The sequence below is a fragment of the Pungitius pungitius genome, chromosome 7 (genome assembly GCF_949316345.1).
Source record: "Pungitius pungitius chromosome 7, fPunPun2.1, whole genome shotgun sequence".
NCBI lineage: Eukaryota > Metazoa > Chordata > Actinopteri > Perciformes > Gasterosteidae > Pungitius > Pungitius pungitius.
In genome coordinates, this window is record NC_084906.1 from 1,697,721 (window position 1) to 1,721,207 (window position 23,487).

Here is a 23,487-nt window from a genome sequence, read left to right on the forward strand (position 1 = left end):
CAGATATGTCACCTTCCATCATCTCTTTTTAAGGCCTGTCCTGTCGCTGGTTTTGTTTTAAATGAACAGGTTTTTTTTGTGCAGGGCCCTTGTAGTATCCAGGACTAGTAATGAATATTTAATGATGTTGAGTAAAAGCTTTGAAAGATATAATTTCTGTCCAATTATTGGCTCTGTCTCTGCCCCGGCTGTTAGGGGTGATTTAGCGGACTACTTGGTAAATGTAGACAGTTTATATGAAGCTGCTCAAAATTAAATCATTTTAACAATGTGGCAATAAAACTGGTGCTCACTTTAAAGTCATTGAGGAATTTTATTTATTTTCACAAAAACTAGGTTTGTACAAAAGAAATTCAACTTTGGATTAAAATGAATGACTGTAGAAAACAGTAAAAAAAATATTCACGTGAATTATGACCAACAGTTACCTCTAGAGCTGGGACCAGTCCCATCCAGTATGGGTATCGAACAATACCAACAGTAGGTACTGAGGGTGGACAAGACAACAGGAACACCCTCAATATCAATAAGTTTAGCACCACCACAAACTATGGCTTTAAAAGTGACCACAAAATGAAACCATGAGTAAACCTCTCAACAGGCGTTGTTCTTATATTAATGAGGCCACCAGTATACAGAGCCATCAACGTTCATATGTGAAGGCCGCACAATGTTTGTACTTGTTCCATTAAGGTTTGAAGAGTTAAGTATCATTGGTCTAAGCCAAAATACAGATCGAGATCTGGTAATAACAAAAAGGGACTGATTTTATGAATCGGTCCATACTCTATATGTATACTATATCATATCTTTTCAGGGGGAAAACATCTATTAAAGAAGTATGTATGTAGGGTTGTACCTAAAGATTCCTTATTAATATGCATATCAGCTAATCATTTAGTCAATGACTGTCAGAAGGCGAAGTCCAATCACCTTTATTGTCCTGAGCAGCAGCCTAAAACCAGAAGATGTCCGAAACTACAACAATGCAGGATCAGCATCTGTCATTTATTCATGAAAACGGACTTTTCGCCAATCCATTTCCTTTTGATTATTAGCACTAGATGTCTTTAGAGAGCAGATGTGAACAAAGGTGCATCACTGGCCTCTCTGAAGGAATGCGAGCTTAAACAGAAATGTGCCGCTGGCTCCGTCAGTTCTTCTTCTTCTTCTGGCTCTTCCTGCTTGGTGGCTCGCTGAACTGGACAATATTGAAATATATAAATGTTCCCAAAAACTGCAGGAAAGCGGTAGAAGTCACCAACAGAGGAAACAAGTCAGGGAGATGTGGTGGAGGAACCAGAGCGGCGGTCACAAAGCTCAGAGCCGCCATCGCCGCGACGCTGATGTAGAACTGTGACACACACACACAGGAGGAGGAGGAGGAGGAGGAGGAGGAGGAGGAGTCATCAACTGAGTCAAAGAGCACACGGTCCAATGCAATGGGCTTATCATCAGGAGTCTTCATAAACCCCGACTGGGGGGGGGGGGAGATAACTGTGGTCTCGTGCCACTTTAAAAGAGACTAAATGTCAGCATGACAAAAATATCTCGACTTCTTTTTGAGCTTTTTTTCTGTTTAGCTTCCAGAGCACATCTCTCGTGTCTTCATTGATAATCCGGCTCACTGATCAGTTGCCATGACGTGACCCTGATACGGCACCTCAGTCACGTGACAGCAGGAGGTTACGTATTCACGGACGAGATTGTAACCCCTGTCTGTCAGGTGAACCGTCTCCATGGCAAAATCTGCAATGTGGATCAAATAATGTTAAAAAGGCCTTTACCACTCAATTGTGTATTAGCGTTTTGTCACAAGACAGTTAAAAGATATCGCCTCTAGTCCTACATACATTTTGTTTCTTTGGCAAGATAATTCCTTGCAAATTGAATTTACTGTGCATAATTAATGAGCACTTACTAACAATATGGCATGAAAAAACATAGGGTTGTACTGTGCCTGAGGAAGGAGATTTCAATAGTTTGAGGCTTTGGCTTGGAGACCAAACAGGAACCCTGCATGGCAAACTGAGCCCTGGATTTTTAAATGTTGTGGAAGATGTGGAGGTGCAGCGAGGGTTTAATAAAAATTGCATTACATCCAGCAAAGGATCCAGAATTCTTTAAGCTTGACCTTTTCATGGATTAGAAATGAACACATTCCCAGCCCCATGCCCCTTCAACAGCTCTTTGCAGATTTGCTTATTTTGTGACGACTGAATTGATTTTCGAACCAGAAACTGTTCCATTGTAAACGCAACAAAAGGTCACCTGAGGCCAAGAACAAACTGTTTCCCCTCGTTTTAAGTCTAACTATGATATTAAACCAGCTAATTGATTCATTTGACAGAGCTCTCAAACGATATTGCATAGTCATCACTGGATGAATTACATGAAATTGGCCATTTGAGCGTTGCCATCACACTGCAGAGTAGCAATCGAGGCCTCAAAAAACTACTTTTTTCCTTTTTAAAGAGTTGCAGACCAAACTGCCGGCGAGAGGGAGCTCGTTCGTATGTCTATGCGGGGCTTCATGAGCCAGAGATAAGTCGCTGAGTGAGATGTAGGAGCAACTCGGGCCCACGCCTGCCCTACCACCCCAAACCCATGAAACCTTATCGCCGACACCGGGGGCCAGCTATTTACACTGCTTGTGTAAATAAATATATCTAGGCAAACCTGTGTTAATGACGCGCGCTATAAAAAGACACCTCCTCTTAATCTCCGACACCCTACCGGAGCCCCTGTCGCTAAGGGGCAGGCCAGTACAGCCACTTCAGACGCTGTGGAAACTTAAATAAGTGAGAAATTATTCTTCTTTCATCCCCGGACAGCTTACACAACTTAGTGCGGCACATGATATTTATTTATACAGTTGGGTATATCTCTTCACACGATTGCAATTTAGGTCTTGTACCTCTTTCAAAGCACAGGCCTCCCGGGATCTTAAATTCTGCCCCTGTCTTATTACAAATGCATCAGCTGTGCATCCTCCCCCCCCCCCCCACCACGTGCAAGAGCCCAACGGGAACTAACAACAGAATCAAGCAGCTATATCTCCACTTAAAAGGAAACCATTCTTTAGACTTTCGAACCATTGGGTGTAGGATTAGAACATTTTCGATTCTGGTGTTTACACGTCAAACAAGACCCCGATTTAGGGGGGGGGGGGAAACTCACGCCAACCGACCTGCCAACAATGCTATGAATGGGCTGAAGGCGGATATTACACCGGTTTTTACTGGGATTGTCTGTGAGATCATGGGCAATAGAATCTTTTTGAAAGATGCCATAATCAAATAAATATTCAGCGCATTGGGGCATTAAAGTTACTTCTGCTAGAGATTGTTGGGGGGGGAAAAAGAGGAACACCTACAAGACTGCCTTCCCTCTCTGTGTTAAAAGGTAATCTGCATGACCCATTGGATTCATTGGCAGCCAATTAGAGCTGCAACCACACGGATGTAAATGACCAACCAAATGGTATATAACCAAACACAAAAAAGAGCATTTATACATCAAAACCAGATGTAAAAAATGCTAGTTAAATGGTTCAATCTAACATGAGCGTAGCCTGCTTGTTGCAGTGTTGGTCGTCGTACCGGGGCTCGGACCACACTAACCTTCCATCTCACGATGCGGGCCAGGTCCAGTTTGGGGAGGAAGAAAAGCAGCTTGCGGTAGGCTCCCAGTCGCAGCTGCTCCTCTGAACACTGCTCCAGTGGAGACAGTAAATAGATGCTGAAGAACAGGAAGGCCAGCGAGGTCACAGCGTAAGGCACCAGCAGACCGTCCCTCAGGAAGAGCGGCATCATGCTGCACAGAGGGTGATTAAAAAATGACGAACAATAACCTGACCCACGTTGAATGACTCCAAACAGAGCGAGGATGGACTACGTAGCTGCAGCTGTGAGAAGACACTTCTACAACCAATTATATATAAATATACACCGCGGGATCTTGTTGTAATTTCCTTTTATACATGTCCAGCAGTACGTTCTTATGTTTAGCATCATGTTTGCTGAGAATAGGGCAACAGTAGAGCGCGTGGCTTCGAAAGCAGCACGCCTGCACAAGTGGTCGGTCCCCCGGGGAGCGATGGCTCTGACATTCATGCCCAGCTTATCTTACTTTAGCAGAGGGGCATGGACAAGAACAACAGTTGACTCATAGTAAATCGCACATCACCCCAGCTTGTAAAAACCCATCCGCTCACAAAGAGACCACTCATTCGGATAGTTACTCTTTAAAAAAAAAAAAAAAATCCATTAGGCAGACAAATGTTTAACAATTTGGAAATACATACTTTGTCAATTTAAAACAGACTGGTTGCCTTCTGTCCTCTTAAAATTGCTACGGTTGAGCATCCGTTCAACCAATTGTGCAGACAAAAGATGTATTTCTTTAAGGGGAGTCCGTGGAGGATGCACATAATGTGAAAACCCAAGTGAGACTGTACTGTGAAGCAGCTACAGAATGACCTCCTGTCCCTATACAACGCACACACTTAGACAGAAGGCATGCGGGCTATGCCGCGTAATCCCCCGATATCCTTATACTAAACCACACGCACAACAATTAGTGCTGCTGGAAGAATTTAACAACAGCTGGTGAAAGTTAGACGCCACTACTTGTCTTTGCCGTTCACGGTCCTCAGCTCAACCCCGACATTGAAGATCCTTTCATGTTTTTAGTGCCTCATTTGATAGTTAACCGTGGTGAGAAATGAAGAGAGGTGCCGCAGTTATGTGGTACGTGCCAGCTAAGCTCCCAGGACATCCCACAGAGGATGTCACTGTGGCCACAAATGCCAAGTAAAGTTATGGAATACGGGTAAATTATTCAAACTTAATTTAATAATAGTACAAGTAGAAAATATTTCACTAAAATCGCTAACAAAGTATTATGTAGCTTATTGGTGCCAGAGAAAGAATTTGGTATAAAACACTCCATAAAAGCATCCCATGCATTTTTTACATTTGGGATTTTGGAAGGACGTATTAATAAGTGATCTTTAAAAGGCAGGTCTCCCCCCTTTTACAAGTCTAACTAACTGCTAGCTAGGAGTTCTTCTCTGATAAGAACGCCATAAAAAACATCTAAATGAAGGAAACCATGACCGGTAATGGCTCTAACTGAATGCAATGGGTTCCCTACAAGACAACAACACAAAAAGGGGTCTGAATAAAATAAAAACAAAAACATTTAGCCTTTGCACAGAAAAGCTACTAGTAATTACCTTCAATGTAAAGAATAATAGGGGCCCAGCTGGTATCCGTCTTCTACCTGTGTTTAGTAACAGTGGGCAGTCTCACCTGAATGTAGACGCATGCAGGAACCAAACGGCCACCAGGGGGAGGTCATTCAGCAGGAGGCAGACCGGCCTATTAAAGAGCAGAGTTGGACACACTGTTAATAAACACACTCAGATGTAAGCACCTTTGAATTCCATGTCGCTTTAAGACCGGGAGTGAGGCCGTGTTAGGTCACAGCTGCATGTACCCGTACCACCTAACCCAAGAAACTGACCCGATAAGCCCCCATATCAATCAATTATTGAAGTGATTTTCGTTTAACATTGTCTTACAGAGTTTTACTGCAACTGCCCTACAAATCCAATTTTAAAACCTAGTATTTAAATTCATCATTCAAGATTTTTGCCAAGAGGATAAAATGATGCCTTAAGGGCATTTGTGTGTGTGTGTGTGTTTCTATTTAGTGAAGGCTGGTTGTTAACTGAACCTGGTTGGCTGCATCATAGCTAGCCAGCGCTAGCTATACACTGCTCCACGAGCCCATAATTACAGCTAGTTACAGCCGTTAAAGCTCAATAATTGATCGTGTGCTAACAATGCCCATAGCTGTCATGCTTTTCTAATCCCTGGACAAGCATAACCGGTTGATTCAAGCGCACCAGTGGGCGATATAGCTCAATAGTTAATAAAAAAAAATCTAACCTAGATTAATAGATGAGCCCAGATCGAGGAACCCCTCTCCTGCTGTCAGATGTTTGCCAGGCTTCCCATTGTACCTACACAGCTTTATATGTATGTTTATTTAGACATTTAGTGTCTTTATGTCTGTATGATGACGGAGGTTAGCGAGTATTTAAAAACATTTTTCCTCTGCAAGAGGATGATGTCACTTTTACAGAGTGCACACATATTCACCTCAATAACAATCTGCAGGGCACAAACTGGGCTCCGAAGTGAGGGAACGATCAGATGGCTCATTTCTGAACACTCATGAATGTTTGAGGCATCGCTACCAGATAGATGCGGTAACATTAGTGTTTGTCACAGTCGCATGACGAGAAATCGCAATCGGAGACAAAAGCTTCAGAAGTATTACCTCTGTACTTACAAGGCAACCAGGAGGATGGACTTCTCGTGGACTTGATAGGAAAAGAGAAAAAACGCCAAAGACGAATTCGCCTAAAAGTGACAACAGCAATTGTTGAACAAAAATACCGATGACACACTTTGTGTTTTGGTGATGCTACTCACCAAGGCCAGTTTAAAGTGCCAGAAGGTGGGCTTTGTCATCAGTCTAACGCAGGACGGTAGCACTGCCAGGAGAGTGCAGGCAAGGCTGAAAAACAGCAAACAAACAGCAATGACGATCATCTCATCTCATCAGCCTACTTCTATGCATTCAAATCATCAGGGAAGAAACTGCAGCAGGAAGAAATAAGCATACAGCAGAATGACAAAACAAAATATTCCATTTCAGCCAGTGCGATCAATGATTGTATTTGGATGTTAAACGACAAAAAAAGTAAAATAAAGATATACCTATGAGACCTCTGCTATGTGGGAAGTGACCAACTACTGGCCCCTCCTTAGGGTTACAGGCATTAGTTTAACCCTTCAATTGTCACCTGCTGGGGGGGGGGCAGCGGAAAAGAGTGACTATGTGTCAGAGGGAATGTGCCGAGTAGGCAGAGCAGCGAGTTAGTTCAAGGCGTGAGGGCCACGATGTGTCTGTACCACAACACATGTAGATGGACAGGGGTCATGATAGTTGTAGATAGACAGGGATAGGGCTAGTGGTACATATATAGCACTACAGTTCAAGTGAGTGGGTATTGAGTGTGTGTGTGTGTGTGGTGGGGGGGGTATGTTTTAGCAGGGTTTTGCGGTACAGAAGGACATCAATCACTTTTTTTGCACTTGTTTGAAAGGCGCTGTAGTCAAAGAAGTCCAAGTTGATCCCCACACTTAGCAGTCTGGCTGAAACGTGTCCGTGTCACAAACATGGGACTCCTAAATTTAGTGTGCTGGGTTATTTAAGCAGGCTAATAAAGCCTGTTATCCCTAAAAAAATATGAACAAAAATCCAGTTGATTTACTCTGATTCTACTGTATATAAAACATGTTTCGATCTTTTCTTATCATCACATTTCTAAAGACAGCTGTGGCCTCAAGTTCAAAAGTTCCTCTCAGTGTGATTTTATTTAAAGGATGATTAAAATTCCACCCAGCTGGATAACAGTTCTCTACCTCTAAGGCGAGCACTGCTTTCCCAAAAATGCATGGAGCCAAAAACAAGAAACTGAGGAAGAAAATATACAAAACCGAAAAAGCAAGTCAGAAGGAAAGATGGAGAAAAATGTTAGATTACCTGAAGTAGACCTGGGAGTCACTGGATAGAATGGATCGGAACTTTATCAGGGCGTTTAAGCTGCACCATGTGTTCGCCACCTTATCCTGTACGCACACACACACACACACACGAAATTATGTAACATTTTTAAATTCAACACTAGATGCTCGTCTATAAAAAGAAATTAGTTCCATCTAAAAACAAACACATGATTGGCATTGCTGAAAATAATTATTTCCCCATCGAAAGTGGAAAATTCGGCATAGCATTCCAGAGGGACATTCGTGAGTAACCTTGCGCCATAAATCGAAACAAAGTTTCTGCATAAACCAGAAGATAGAAACCAACCTGACTACTGGAAAATGTCAACATTCTCTGTTATTCAATCTTGTTACTTTTTCTTTTCTTTTTTTTAAACATTTGACTCTCAATTTTCATCCTCAAATAATCTGATGACTTGTTTTGTCAGGCCAACAGTCCAAAACTAAGCAGGAAGTCATCACATTTGAGAAGCTAAATACAGAGTTTATCTGGCTTTTCCTGCCGCACTATATATATATATATATATATACATACATACACACATATACACACAAGGAGGCGTTGCTGTGGGATTCAGTTGATTTAAGTGCTTAACAGTTGTGCAGGGATCAGATGATACTTGGGCCCAAGCCGGCAAACTGAGAACCATGACATCACACGTCACAGAGGCCGCGTGCGTGGATCGGCTTGACGATTCCACAGTGAATGGTTTCAGTGTGTGGCCCAGGCTAGAAAAAGTATTTCTGGCCTCCTCCCTCTGCGCTACAGCTGCTCGCAGCACAGCTGTGCGGCTCCTAGGGCAGCCTGGTCAGCAGCACTGGGCCGTCCAGTGTTTTGTGTTGTGTTGTCTCAGCCCCCATCCCGGTCCTTTTCCTCTCTGCATCCCTGCCTCAAATAACCGCCGCGGGAATGTTCCACCAACGGTGAGAGAGGAGGGGGGTGGGGGGGTGGGGGGGGGGGTTCCTTCACCTTTAGGCCGGCCTGGAATTTCGCAGGGGGAAGCATTTGGTGCCATTTTTGTGAGCGGGCCGCAACGTGAGACGGCAGAATGCAGCTCAGTGGGTAAACTTACAACGGCTCCTGCCCCGAGGCCGCCCCGACCGCCAGTTCAGAGGCCCCCTCCGTCCCCACCGCCCCTGGCCCCGCCCCTGGCCCCGCCCCTTTCCAAAGCTTCTGCTTACGTGCACAATTAGTCCAGGATGACTGGACCCGGCAGCCTCCCGTGCTCTCACCACTGGGGAGTATAGTGTGTCTCTCACACCCTGTGTATTATGTTTGCATCGTTTCATTGAACAAATACTGCCACAGGGCGCACGCAGGGTGCCACCTGCCTCCCTGGTAGAATTTTCAATTACTTCTCACATCTGTGACACCTTGCCACGGGTGCCACCTCGAGGGACCGGAAAAAGGGGACGGACACGGGGGTTCCAGGAAGGAGAGCTGCAAGTTTACCGGTGATCCTGCTCTGACAGCTACTAACACGGCCAAGAGAAGCCTTTCGGTGTCCACAATCGCCTTCTTTTTCAATAAATATTAGTGCATTTTCTTGACCAAGGCATACTAATGTATGTGCACGTGTTAGAAATCGGGCTATCATAATTATTTACTTTCCAAAGATGTAGCCGGCTTTGGCAACAGTTGTCGTATGTGCTCTGATACGCCTTTAGATGTAGCGTTAGCCTCACTCTTCCGTCCATAAGGCCACAACATGGATTTGCACATGTACTGCTGAAAACACCCGAGCCGTAAATGATTGAGATTGCTGTACCTCCCGAACCCCCGACACCTCCCAGAGATAGAGTGAAACTGATCTCCTGACCTTTCACCATTTTATTCCACTGTTTTCTTTGATCCTGCAGGGTATCCGTTTCCCACTGGCTAAGCAGCGCAGGGTGGAGGGAGTTCATGCCGAGGGAACGTGGGAGCAGTGTGTACCACACGAGGAGGGCCACGTTGAGGGAAAATAAAACACCCCTCATCTGCTCTCCAGGAAAAAAAACACACACAACTCGTGACATTTTCAGACTATCCTTCCCCTCGAATTATTTTAGTGCAGTCCCTTACTTCTGCTTTGAGATGAGTGTAAAAAAACGGACTCCTGCGCTTTCTATATAGGTAGCAGATTTATCTGCCTAAAGAGCAGCAACAAACAAGCAAAGTTATTGATATCAACACAGCATCAGGCTGGAAAACCCACACATGCAGTAAGAGAATCTCTTGTTGCTTCGGAAGACAGCAGCACAAATACATTTTATATTTGAAGCCAAATATTTGACTTTTTGATGTTATTTTGGACATTTAAATTGAAGTACAAAAGCTTTTTGTAAATCATTTATAAGACAGAGTGTCTCAAGAGATTGAGTATCTCAGATGTGGTTCCCAGGCTAACTTCTTATTAAAGGAATTCTACTGCACCTCAAACAAGCCGCGAGCCACAGGAAAGATCCTCCTGACCACCTGCATGGCGTGATCGGGGTCAGACAGGAAGGGCAGCCAGCAGAGGGCAAAGGTCCCCAGCACTGTTGAAGCAATTCTCCCCAGCAGGAAAAGCCTACATAAAGAGGGTCACAAAGTGCAGCAGGTACAGATATACCCTGGATAAATAAATAGGTCAAGATATTTAAAAAGAAAATACAGAACATTGACATTAACCAAGTACCTTAAATTCCTATGGAGATGCATGTATCTTCATATATTTTCTGTATATTAAATGTATCTTTATATACTCATTCATGTGTACATTCTGTCTGTAAGTGCTTAAATTGGGAGTTGACCCTTGCGTAGAGGAATGCAGTGAAAGCAATGCATCAGCTGAAAGTCTTCGGTGCGGGTCGGGCTATCTCGTCAGCTGTAGCCGCGAAGCTGCTGGTTAAGTTGCACACGCAGCATAGCTGAGAAGTTTGGGCATAGCGAGAGTGTCATCTGGACATAACTCCCCGGCCCGTCTAATCCAGCTCTCCATTTGCTACTAAATGCCCTTGGTACATTGTTACTAGATAAACAGACACTGGACACACTGGTAACAGCATCCAATCTGATTTCCTCAGTCATTCTGTGGCTCTCCTGAGGACACGGCTCGCTTATAGACTGACGAATCTGCTTGCAGTGCTCACCCGACACTTGCTGAGTGATAAAACCGTATAATGAAACAACTACTAACTAATTTAGTCTATTATAAATTAACGTTTGACCGTATCTCACTCTCTTTTCTTTCAAGAAGGCAGTCAATGAAAATGTTGCTGCACTGCTTCTTTTTCCTTACCGGTCAGTTCTCCCATGATTAACTCTTGGGTCACACTTTAATGTCAATGAACTGCGGCTTAAATGTTTCTTCTGCAGATAAGCGGCTGGCTGAACAGCTTGAGGGGCGGCTGACCTAATCCAAACAAGTAGACATGCTGATTTTCATGGTAAAAATCACAAAATCAGCAGTTTCTGCCGCTTCAAGTGAAGTGAATCAAACCGACTCACCCTCGCCCCATCAGGCCCAGTTGGACACTCTTCCCCAGCAGGTAGCAGAAGAAGGGCAGAGCATGGTACAGCTCCATCTGTTTGTAGTTTAGAGCCAGACAAAAGGCCAAGGAGCCCAAAGCATCCCAGCCCAGACCCAGAGCCAGGACCCCCCACAGGGCAAAGCCCAGACTCACTGCATTGTACCTGAACGGGTTAAGGTCAATGTTGTGTAAACCGCTCAGTGTGCTGGTACGGGACAAGTGCGTTAGAAAAGAGCAGCTGATACCGTGTTAGGTCAGAATATTATTTTTGTGTTTAAATGGGACTTTTTGTAATTGTTTTGTTACTTTATCAGATAAGGACTTTAAAGGCCATGCTTTGCTACTTTGAAGGTCAATATTTTTTAGTCGTCAAAATAACAATAATGATATCTCATATTACAGTAAATATATATTGTAAATATACTTGTACATAAAGGATACTGGAAATGTCCGTAGTCAATGAGAATCAGACCGGGGTAAAGAAGGAAGCAGAACAGAGTGGACACCTAGAGAGAAAGAGCATTTATTTGTTAGTGTTACAAGGTAAAATAGAATTTAATGCACGACAACTGTAAACCTGTCCAACGGTGCAATGAGAAAAAGTTTGTAGACAAAACTGGTATATGTCTGTTTTATCTTCTTATAAGTGAGAATTTAAGTCAAATAGAATGTGTCAAAAATACCTTGTGAATGTAATGGCATCATAATATATTTTCAATAATTTATTTATTCATATAGATGGCCAGGACTGTAATCATTTTATATGAGGGTAACACCACGAGGAAAATTAGGCTCAAATGGGTTTTTGTTGTTGAAAAAACATTAGATGTCAACTCGTGTAAGGCAAGTGTGTTACCTTCTTTTTGGAGGATCCATCAGTCAGATAAAAACAGTACAAAACCACAGCAGGGATGAATAAAATCAAATCTGCCACCAGGACTGAAAAAGACCAAAGAACTGAATTACATTGGATCTCATTAGTAAGCAAAAGGGTTCAAACACATTTGACGTTTAGACGTGGTAGACATTGGTGCTTTCGCCCTTGCATATGGGTTACGGTTCCCCCCAACCTCATGTTGAGGATTTAACATTAAGTTTACAGCCATCTGTCTCGTTTAGAATCCTTTGTCACAGTCAAAAGTCGTCCCTCTGGACTTGCTTTTGTAGGGCAGTAAACAACTCTATTCATTTTTAGAAATTCTGATTTGATTTTACAATGCAGAGCTCCAATGTGTTCACACAACTATTTTACCATACTCTATTTTCTTTTTTCTAAATAACTATATTTTTTCCCTCCCAGGCTGCATTGTAAACCTGAAGAAAATGATCTGGTTTTGATGTTGAGGTGGGTCATAGACGTTTTTACATGCATCTTCTCGGGGCTACTTTACCTGTAGCTCTCATGAATAACTTGTGCTTTGGACTTTCATAACCTCTGGATTTGTGAAGCTCCACCCATTCAGGGTTTATCGACTTGGCCCTGCAGGAATATATATATATAGTAGAAAGAAATTATAGCATCCTTAAAAGATTAAAGCCTAAAAATGGCATTCAAGATATTTTGCTTACAGACAGTAGAACCAAATACAGAAATAAGTAGGAACATCCTATGGAAACTCTTGTAACATTCATACAGTCGTGCTCTGCAGTAGATATGTACTTTAACATGTACTCTCTAAATAAATAATTGACTTACACGTAGGCACAGATCAGGCTGTGGTAGGCAGTCAAAGGGGGGTAGTCAAGACCCCAGTACATCAAGTCATTCTCAGTGGTGTTGAAGTACCTGTATGAAACAGAATCTTTATTCATATCTGAAACTGTGAAAGTGTGAGACAAATAGGAGGGAGGACCGAGTGAGGGGGTGCAACTATTAACGTGAGGTAGACATACTTTAATACGTCTGCCCTGTGCTATTGTACAGTGCTACTACATACAGGCAGTTTCAGCTTTCTCGAACTCACTCCCCTGAGTAAATAGACTTGAGACTGACCATTCCTGGGGAGGGAGGTTGTAGGTCACTTCTTGCCAGTGCCTTTGAGCTTCATAGTCGCCAAACATGGGAGGTTTTCCCGCCCCTGGAGAGAAATCACTCGGTCTGATAAATGTGAAACTAGTCCAATGATTGCCAGTACACGTATACACACAATAAACAACAACACTATGATATCTGTAGATATTCACATTAACACTTTAACACATTAACGTTAAAAGAGTTACACGGAAATACTCAACGGTGGCGTGGCGAAGACTGTTGTGACATGTGTGCAACATGTCAACGGTGCATCTTTCACTTTTCCTACCTGAATATGAATTTAAGGAAACGCCCCATCTCACAACAACAGCAAGCAACACACAAATGGAAACCGAACTCCACGTTTGCATGACTACAACCGGTAAATTATCTTAAATAAAAGCTAAACAACCGGTCTGCTCCTGAATGCCATATACATTTCCTTGTTCGTCATCCACAAATTATTCGTCGCGTGTTCTCATTGGTCACTGCATGGTGACGTGTGGAGCCAGAGATATGTGGCGTTCAAGAACATCAAGACAATGTTGAACCTTTTATTTAACCGCCCTGTTGCATCATTTGGTAGGCTGGAATATTTTTTATCAAACAAGTTTTCTCAGTTGCTATAAAAGGTTTTTTGAGTCTTACCTTGTAATCCTTAAAGTAAAGTTAGATCCCATGTTTCTTTAATTAGTTTTTTCGTTGATATTTGGTAATTTCATTTGAAAAAAGCCAGATTCCCAGCTGTATGGAATGCAACAGTTTTTGAGACGAGCTATGTGACAAAGTATGAAGATTTTGCATTGTTGTAGGGTTTATTTGTCCACTAATATTTCAAAAACGTACTCCTCAGGTTGATTTCAGAGTTTCAAACTAAAAGACCAGTAAATGAGAATATCCAATAATTTGATATAATAAAGCTTGTGGAACAAAGTGTATCACTTATTAAAAGATGAGTATATTTCCCTTTTTATTCCATATCTGTCAGATAATTTAGGCCCAACAGTAGGGAACAGGTAACGCGTATATTTAAATTAAATTGAATGATTAATAATGAATGTCAGTCAGTATAACAGAATATATTGTGAAATGTTTTACAGTTACCGGGTACACTTTCAACACATATTTAGTGAAAGGAACTCATGGAAAAGTAACTATAAACTTTCATATTCCAAGAAAATTCTATAAATTAGCTAATGATTAGTGAGTGTATAATTAGAAGGATTTAAATCCTTGTTTTTTTTCAAAGCTGATTGTTATTGACTTAATCCAGTACGTTGTCTATTACAAACATTATGGAATCATACCACGGAGCGGATCAGCTGTCCCATGTGTCATACTGTTTACAGATGTGTGTCTGGTTGTACAATGCAAGCCTCCCCTTGCCCTCCCTTTACAGTGTAAATCTCAGCCCAGGGGCATATTCTCCTCTGTGACCTTTACTTCTGTTGACTCCACTGTCTTCGCTCTCAAGGTGTTGGGATTTGTTGGGTAAGACATGTTTCTTGGGGTTCCGGCATCAATTATGCATAAATAATAATAACCTCGGACAACTGCTGATTTGCAATGACACTTTCATTACAACGGCAGCAGCCTATAACTCACTGGTACCCATTAGTTATTAATGCCTGGCCACGCCAGCTTTACTTTGTCATTTATTGCTTCATCTCTATGCCTTTTTAAATATTCAGTAACTGCTGTACCTACATTTACTGTCTGTGATCTCCGCCCAGAAGAAGGCTATAGCTTCTGGTGGAAGATGACCTAGTTATTATGGAGGCCTGGGCCTTGCTTGCCAATGTCATTGCAGTCTATCATATAAACCGTCAAGTTCGCTAAAGCAAGTCAGACTTGAGTTTTTCTGCAGTTTTTTTCAAATGTTACTAAACATGAGAACAAATATTAGTATATCCATGAATCAAAATGTAACCTTATTGTATCATCATCATTTAATTGTTTGAGAAATCCAATTACAAAATGCTTTAACAGGTATTTCCGTCTGCTGGTTTGTGTCAAAGGTGCATAATCGTGATCCAGTGTTGAAAAAGACATGTTATCACCTGGATATTTACAATATTTAGATCATCCATCTGTTATGATTTGGTGCATGGACAAAAAGGGATTCTTAAAATAGTTAAAGCTACTAATCAAGTTATTCACAAATCTCATCACAATGAAGTGTGGGTAGAATCCTGAGGGAAATGGGTACCTTCTCAGATGTCTTTTCCCTGACACATGTGAGCTATAAAATGGTAACTTATGGAGAGGTCACATTTTTCTGCTTTGGGATCACCTATAAATTTACTGAAAACATTTGTACATATTTTTTTCTTGATATTCAACCTCCCCTAAATGCCCAGTACTTGAAGGTATAGAAACTGTGGGTGCTCATTATAACATAAATGCACGTTGATTGGATTAGTAGGATGAGCATTACGAATCATAAGCTAATGGAGTAGGTGTTTCAAGGATGAGTGAACTTCTCCTTCTATTGATGTATCTAACAAGGTCAATGCTTCTCCCACTTAAGCCTGCACAGAGGTACATGTATATTTACAAAGCAATAACGCATACAAAAACCTAACGTTTTCTGTTTTATCTTAAACTGTAAATCCAAAATTGCAAATCATTTAAAGTCTTGTTGAATTAGTCAAATTTCCAATGTTTCTTCATTTATTTCTGCTCTCTATCTCAGTTCAGTTATTGGCAAAAACTAGTCAGCAATCCAACACACAATGCAGACTTTATTTATAAAAACTGCGGCTTGGGACTAATATTGACTGGCTGGTGGGACCATAGTCCTGCTGTGCACTTGCAACAGGATTGTGTATTATTTTCAACACTGCTTCAGTTCAAGATTTATCTATTCTGGCCAATTGAAGTCACATGACGTCTGGTAGTTTCCACGGTAGTTTCTTCCCTTCATGCCAGAACCCTGAATTCATTCAAATCAACAATTTAATTTTCTCTAAAAGATGCATGATATTTGAACCTGCATGTACATGGTATACTACAAAGCAGTGGGTATACTGTGATCATTGGCGCGCAAGAATACAAATGTTTACTATGTCGGTCATCAACTATTGGCAATGAAAGTTATCGATTGGGCCATATTTTAATTTTTGATGTTTGTCAATTCTGATGTATATTCTAGATTTGAGAAGATGCATTAATAATTGATTGTACAATATGATAAAATGAATAAAAATATTGGGTCATCGAGTGAAGGTATATCCTCCATGTTTTAATCCCATTTCTTTCATTTTTGACATCCCTACTGGAGAGCCACGCGCCACTTATCGCCCCCTAGCGGCTTGAATCCCCCCCCGAGGAGACGTCCCTGCAAAGCACGGACACGTCGCTGCAGTTGCACTGCGTGCCAGCATAGAGTTTTTCTGAAGGACCCTGCTTTGAGAAGACTCACACCGTCTCTGTAATTATGTACCACCTTCTATGACTGAAGAAAATCCAATAGATTGACGATAAACGTGTTAACTTCGCGTGAATTTGCTGTTTAAATGGTTTTTTACTTTCTTTCTGACATTTATTTTTTAAATACATCTCATAAAAATACAAACCTGGAGATGCATTTGACAAACTCGTATATTGCTTTCCTGCATATATATCCCTAAATATGCATGATATTGTGGGACTGCACCCTGAATGTGACCTCAGGTGGTGCCAGACGTGTCTTTAACACCCTCTTCGAACCGTCTCAACGATGTGAACATTTCAGTCGTAGTTCATATGATTAAAACCGAAACGACCGAAATCAAAAACCATTAAAAAGCCACATTTTTTCATATTTATATTTTTTCTATCAAATTACATGTTACTACGTGAGGAAAACGTAACGTGGAAACCGATAAAAAAAACATTGAATTCTAAAATACTATAATAATAACAAAAATAATAGTAATAATAAACATGAATAATGTGATGATAATAATGATAGTCCAACAACGAGGAATGAAATATAGGCTACGGTGACACTGGAGAAGCCTTTTGTATCATCAGCACCTTCGTTGGTGTCTGAAAGTGAATTGAAGCAGAGAGGCTCCTCTCTCTTTCTCATGGGGATCAGATAAATATAGCGCTTGTAACACACACACACACACACACACACACACACACACACACACACACACACGCACACACGTATCCACACACTCACACACCAACCCAATCACCATTTGCTGTTTGCGTAGAAGTGATTAGCCAGACACAACTGCGAAGCTGTTACCTTTATGGAAGCCGAGCCGAAAAACTTCCCGTAAAACGACACGAGCTGTGATGTAATGGTGAATTAAAAGGTGTCTCAACTGTGACCTCCAGTCAAAGATCATTATCAGGTTCCCACCCCAAATATAGTTTAAAAAAAATAGTTATCATACACCCCTAAATGTGTATATGATTACACATGTGTTTCACACACAGGTCACTAAAATATAGCGTGAGATTTGTATCATCTTAAAAAATAACATTTTAGCAATTTACAAGTTTAACAAGCAATATTAAGGTTTGAACTTCAGAATAAAACATGTTTTATATTTTATACCATAATGAGCTCCTTCCTCTGCTTCTTTACATTTAGTATCCACATAATCCATCCATATAAGTATATTTGTTAATTTGTTACCCTTTTTTTTTAACTTTGGCAACAATAAATGAGTGATTCCAATTTTTTTAAAGCCCTAAATAATGTTGCAATGCAAGCAAACATTTTATTGCAGTAAAAAAACGGTTAACGTGGTTGCTGTTATATCTAATTATAATAACCTGGATTAAAAATGAAACATAAAAATCCCAATTAAAAATGATACATTTTAAACATCGTGGATATTAGATGATTATACTAATTATTAAACCTGAAAATTACATGTAAATGTATGCACGTCTTGTTCAGACAATTTGAATATTTCTAGGCCAACATCTTGATTGAAATAACCTTTTTTTGCAATATTCTCAAGATCATGTTTCTCAATAAATCTGTTAGCAAACACTTTGTTGATATTAATAAAATTAATAAAGAAAATTGATTTAATTCTTTCTTAGATTTATTTACAAATAAATTCAGTTTACAACACAATATAGCTACATAGATTACATATATTTGATCATTTTTGTTATTATAAACAGACTACTTTTCAGAGCTTTTTTGTCTCATATGAAAAAGAAGCAAAAACGTGTCCAGTTGAACTTCCAATAGAAAAAAGAAAATGTAAAATAATGATCACAGATCCCGAATCGGAACCAAAGGAGAAGAAAAGACAGGTAAAATTTTTTCGTGTTTTTTTTTTTTACAAATATTTACAAATATTACCTGTACAGAAATATCTCCTTTTTCTTTTTTCTCTGTGTCTTTACATGGCTACAGAGTCCAGTGTTGCCTATTGATTTGTGCTTCTCCCCTCCCCGCCCCCCCATAATAATAACGTCTCTATATAAAAATAACAGTTCATTTTCTCGCGGTATAAAGTCAATGTGACGACCATTTGGACACAGCCGCCGCCGCCGCCGACGGTAAAACGTGCCCAGAAATCATACTTGACGGCACACTGAGCATCGGGGCGATAGCCGCCGAGGTCCGGGTCAGGGACAGCGACTGGGCGCTCAGCAGGGCCGACTGAACGGTCACCGGAGGCCGCAGGAAAGCAGCCCCCGGTGAGACCGACGAGGCGCTGGACACCCCGATGATGTTCTCTATGCTGAACGAGGGCCTGTTCGAGGGCTCGGATTTGATCATCGACGTGCTCAGGCTGCTGAGCTGCAGCTGGAGGCTCGGACTGAGCTGCGAGTTGAACGCTTTCCTGTTCAGCTCCGCCGAGGACAGGAGAGGGACCCCCGGGGGCAGCATGTGTCCCACGGGGGGGATGTAAGGGTACGGCAAAGCCGCCGGGTGGGAATAAGCGGCCGGGTGGATCCCGTAGTGCCTCCCGTAGGGGCCCCCGAGGCTGTACGCGCCGAAACTTTGCATCATGAGGGCAGTCTGGTCCCTGAGCATGTCCGGCTGGACCCTCTTGAACCGTTTCCTCCTCCGGAGGAAGCTGCCGTTGTCGAACATGTCCTCCGATGCCGGGTCCAGGGTCCAGTAGTTGCCCTTGCCGGGGTTCCCGGGTTCCCGGGGGATCTTCACGAAGCAGTCGTTGAGGGACAAGTTGTGGCGGATGGAGTTCTGCCACGCCGGGAACTTCTCCCGGTAGTACGGGAAGCGGCTGCTGATGAACTCGCAGATCCCGCTGAGGGTGAGCTTTTTCTGCGGGCTCTGCAGGATGGACATGGTAATGAGCGCGATGTAGGAGTAAGGCGGCTTCACCAGGCTGTTTTTGGGCTTCTGGATCCCGCCTCCCGTGGCGCTCTGGTCTTGACCGTCCCCCTTCCCGGTGCCCGTCTCTCCCTCCCCGGAGCTCTCGCAGCACGGACTCCCGCCACCGGACCCCGTCTCCTCCTTCTCCACCTCGATGTCATCGTCCGCCTCCTCGTCGCCCGCGTCTCCCCGGAGGTCGCGCAGGATGCCTCCCACCGGGCTGTCGCAGTCGCTGTCCGCCCTCTCCATGCCCTCCTCGTCGCCCTCTCCCACAACGTCGATGTCCACGTCCTCCGCCGTGAGCACCGTTTGGCCGGACATGTCGCTGGCTCTTTCGCTGCCTCCAGAAAGGGTCATCTCACGGCTTACTTATACTTTGTTTTGGTTTTTAATTTCTGGAAGAAGAAAAAAAACAACAACCCCCAAAACAGCCACAGCAGACCGGTTGTCGTTGGTAGGGAGGCGTGCACACAGTGCGGGACCTTTTTTCTTCTTCTTCTTCTTCTTCTTCTTTTTGGTGTCCCCTGTCAAGAGACCGGACCGTCTCCAGCGAGTCTAAACGCGAGTGGAAACCGGCCACGAGCCGGTCAAGTCAAAGAAAAAAAAAAAGAAAAAAACTTCTGCAAATATTTCTCCACTCGGTAAGTGAGCAGGCCTCGCGTGGAGCTGCGGGTCTCGCCTCGGAGTTGTTGCTGGGAGATGTTCTGCGCTCCGACGTGTCCTTCTCGCTGCGTAAATTTCCTACAGGAGCGAGATTTGGAGAACCAAGTTGAGGCGACACATGCCGCTTTTAAAGACCGGGGCTTTTAAACGGACTGTCTGATAGATTACTTTTCCCAGTATAAGATATACTATCAGCCCGGGACACGTGGTGCGGTGACGACAGACGCCCCCTTCCCCTCCCCTCCCCTCCCCGCCTTCCCTCTCCTCTCTGTTAAACCATGCAAACTGGAGTTGTTTCATGGATTTGTCAACAATGGGACATCAGCAATGCTGCTTTCCGCTGCTTTCTGTGTTCGTCCGTCATAGACCATTTAGCGGTGGCGGAGGAAGGAGGAGGAGGAGGAGGAGGAGGAGGAGGAGGAGGAGGGGGAGAGAAAATTGGCCCGCATGATTGAAATATCTGATGCGCATTAACGTGGCGGCGCAAAAACAATACAAAACCTATAACTTTGCTCAGGCAAAACTGCGGAAAGCTGCAGGATGAAAACGGCGACAGCTAAGTTCACGTAATCTTCCTTTAACTTCTTTAAGGCCATGTGTGTTTTTTGTTTTATTTATTGTGCATGCATACATTTCTTTCCTCACTTTATCTAAACGCATGCGTGCTCTTCGTATCGGAGACGTTTCACTGTGCGCAAAGGATTCAACATTGGCGCTTTTAAAAAAAAAAAATCTGGCGCATGCCTTGATATTTTCAGTCCGCCGGGTAAATCTTAACTACGAATGCAAAGCATCACTTCAAGTCTATTTATTCCCGCAGGATTATGCGGAAGGTGGGGAGAATATTGAGCAGCATCGGCGGCGGCCAACAGCATCGGCGACTATGAATGGAGAGAATGAAGAATTTCCTTAAGGGTTTCGAAGAGGTGCTAACGACCCCAATCAGCGCGCCGTTTTACATTTGAAAAAAGTAGGAAATGCGGCCAGCGGGTGAATGCAAAGAGAGCATATATTCACAAGCATGAAGGTGAGCGGTGTGGGCAGGGCTCCGGGAGGGGAGAGTGGAAGGGCTTTTCCTCCGCTCCGTGGGAACATTTGGGAAGGATTCGTACGACGTTCGAAGCAGCGGAATAAATGTGCCGTCAAATGAACTCTATGGGAATTGAGACCCGGATATTTTCCGGCGTGCCGATTTAAACTTTCGATTGATTTTCGATTGAGTCATCGGAAGTCTTTTATTGCACGTGAATGCAAATGATGTAGAATAAACGCCAGTCAGTTATTTGAGACGAATAAAAAAAATGTAAATATAAAAATGAATCGAAAGAAATGAAGGATAATTTATCAGATCCAAAGTAATTGTGTGAAATGAGGCGGAATGCCTTTAAATTTAAAATTGTATCTATATTATTATCATGCTACTGCTACATTTCTAGGAATTGCACGTGTCACAAATTAATTAGCTAATTAATAACGAATTGATCAACTCGAACGAAGAAAACGGAATGCATGTGAACCAATGTCACGTTTTGATGAATTTATTTGTCATTGAACTCCGTTTTTGAAATCCCACACGTGTTATTCTTTTGTCCATCTGACGTAGAAGTAAATGCGATCCTTTAATTACTTATGGCGGCGCACTGAGGTGCTGCTTCACGCGACCCCTCCGGATGTAAATCGGATTAATCAAACGCTGTCATTAATAATGCTCGTATGGGTCAAAGGAGGGAAACGCGGCTTCCGATTTAGACTCGCCTCGCGTTCATCTGACCTGATCTGGAGGTCCGTCAATACGGACTACTTAGCAGATGAAACCACGGTGTGCATCAACTTCCATCCCGTTTATCCGCGAGGCACCTGTTTGTGTTGGGGGGCTTTGTGTTTCTCTTTGGGTTCTGCTGTTTTTTTTTCAGGCCCATGAATTCGAAGAATCAACTTTTTTTTTCCTATAGGTTTTCCGATGTTTTTGCTGAAATGGGAGTCCTGTTGTTAACCTCTTGTGGACTATTCGACGCAGTTCTTGCATTTCTCCATCCCACTCTTCGACACTAAGCCGTCTCTGTAAAATGCATCGTGGGTTGTTTTATACCCGATTTTTTATTTGAGTGTTATGAGCCACTATTTTCGCATTTCTTTTAAGAAATCAGGCAGAGCCTACAGGATCTTAGTGTGTTTGCGTGCGTCCGTGTGGAGGGGGGGGGGGGACAGGTGCAGCCTGCCTCTTTTTTTTTTTTTTTTTTTTTTTTAAACCGTGGTAGCAGTGTTGTGTGAAAGGCGCCATAACCTGACTGCAACAGCAGGGTTTCAAACCCGTCCTTCCTGTGATCTTTTGAGGCCTCATAAATCCGCTTTTATACCTCCGCAGTTTGTTAATGAAATGTACGTTTTAAGCACACATGCACGGCTTAGCGCGACAAAACCTTTTAGTATAATAAGCCAACTCGCTCCAGCATGAAACCATTATGGGGGGGGGGGGGGGGGTGGGGGGCAGAGAGATGAGGCGGCAGCACAGGTGATGGAGAGGAAACAGTCACAACATGTGAACGCTGCAAACTACCAGCAAGGTCACCGAACGAATAATTGTGATCATAATAATGTGATGCTCTGGTGATTCTCTGAGAGGGACACTTTTTGTTTGTCTCTCTTGTGTCCCCGTAGGGTTCTCCATGCTGTCTCACGTTGGATCAAAGGTCAGGGTCAGCTGCAGAGGAGGACATGGTGTTTGCCCAAAGACACGTCGGTGGACGATTCAATATTGTCAAATGAGGGAGATTTTAAATGCTTGATATTGTTTGTTCATTTAAGTTGCGGGGAGGGGTGATATTGGGGTGGGGGCTGTGACGTCATTTCGCGGGTTTCCATCATGAAACAACTTTTTGGGGCCTTTGATTACTGCTTTGCAATTACCACTTAATGTTTCAATGAAAACCTTCAAATTTTGGGTTCTCACCCTCATAATTTTTTTCGAACGAACGATCAAATATGGGACTGTGAAGTGAAGATTTCAATATATTTTTGGGGGATTGGATTTACTTTTACCGAACAACTTCCGCTTTTCCTTCTCTTCAATCTGGGGATTTCTTTCAATATTTGAATACTACTGCAGTAACTTCTGCTTCTCTGTAATCGAGCTTGTTTCTGATCCTAAAAAAGTGTTGTAACTCAATAAATATTGGCTTTTCTGCGTTGTGAAGTCTTCCAATAAAACTGATGATAACCTACAAATGTGCGATTTTACATCATAATTCTGCACATATGATAAGTGTTCAAAAAGACAAACAGTCTAACAGACAACATATCAAATTCTCCGATGAAAATCAGCTGTTTGGAAATCAAGAGTATTGACAGGCAAATCATCTGAT

The 23,487-nt window shown here is 42.7% G+C and overlaps 2 protein-coding genes and 1 long non-coding RNA gene across 4 annotated transcripts; 1 reads left to right on the plus strand and 2 right to left on the minus strand.

Moving 5' to 3' along the window:
* Positions 1 to 300: 300 nt before the first annotated feature.
* alg6 (ALG6 alpha-1,3-glucosyltransferase) lies at positions 301 to 13,617 on the minus strand. Of its 2 annotated transcripts, none has more exons than XM_037470125.2 (14): positions 13,445 to 13,617; positions 13,135 to 13,219; positions 12,838 to 12,927; positions 12,533 to 12,621; positions 11,998 to 12,080; positions 11,583 to 11,647; positions 11,119 to 11,304; positions 10,063 to 10,198; positions 7,624 to 7,709; positions 6,507 to 6,591; positions 6,364 to 6,434; positions 5,316 to 5,384; positions 3,624 to 3,816; positions 301 to 1,354 (listed from the first exon to the last, which is right to left on the minus strand). In XM_037470125.2, exons 1-14 carry the CDS (start codon positions 13,524 to 13,526, stop codon positions 1,154 to 1,156), a joined length of 1,521 nt encoding a protein of 506 aa, XP_037326022.2. In that variant the 5' UTR covers positions 13,527 to 13,617; the 3' UTR covers positions 301 to 1,153. The 2 variants fall into 2 exon arrangements, with proteins under 2 accessions (XP_037326022.2, XP_062419522.1); XM_062563538.1 differs by having other exon boundaries at positions 13,377 to 13,446.
* Positions 13,618 to 18,194: 4,577 nt separating this feature from the next.
* foxd3 (forkhead box D3) lies at positions 18,195 to 20,264 on the minus strand. The gene has a single exon (XM_037468619.2). It carries the CDS (start codon positions 19,817 to 19,819, stop codon positions 18,635 to 18,637), a length of 1,185 nt encoding a protein of 394 aa, XP_037324516.2. The 5' UTR covers positions 19,820 to 20,264; the 3' UTR covers positions 18,195 to 18,634.
* Positions 20,265 to 20,531: 267 nt separating this feature from the next.
* On the plus strand, positions 20,532 to 22,934 carry LOC119216157 (uncharacterized). Its single transcript, XR_005120100.2, has 3 exons — positions 20,532 to 20,691; positions 20,946 to 21,152; positions 22,784 to 22,934. It is a non-coding gene; the product is annotated as an uncharacterized LOC119216157 (long non-coding RNA).
* The last annotated feature ends 553 nt before the right edge of the window (positions 22,935 to 23,487 follow it).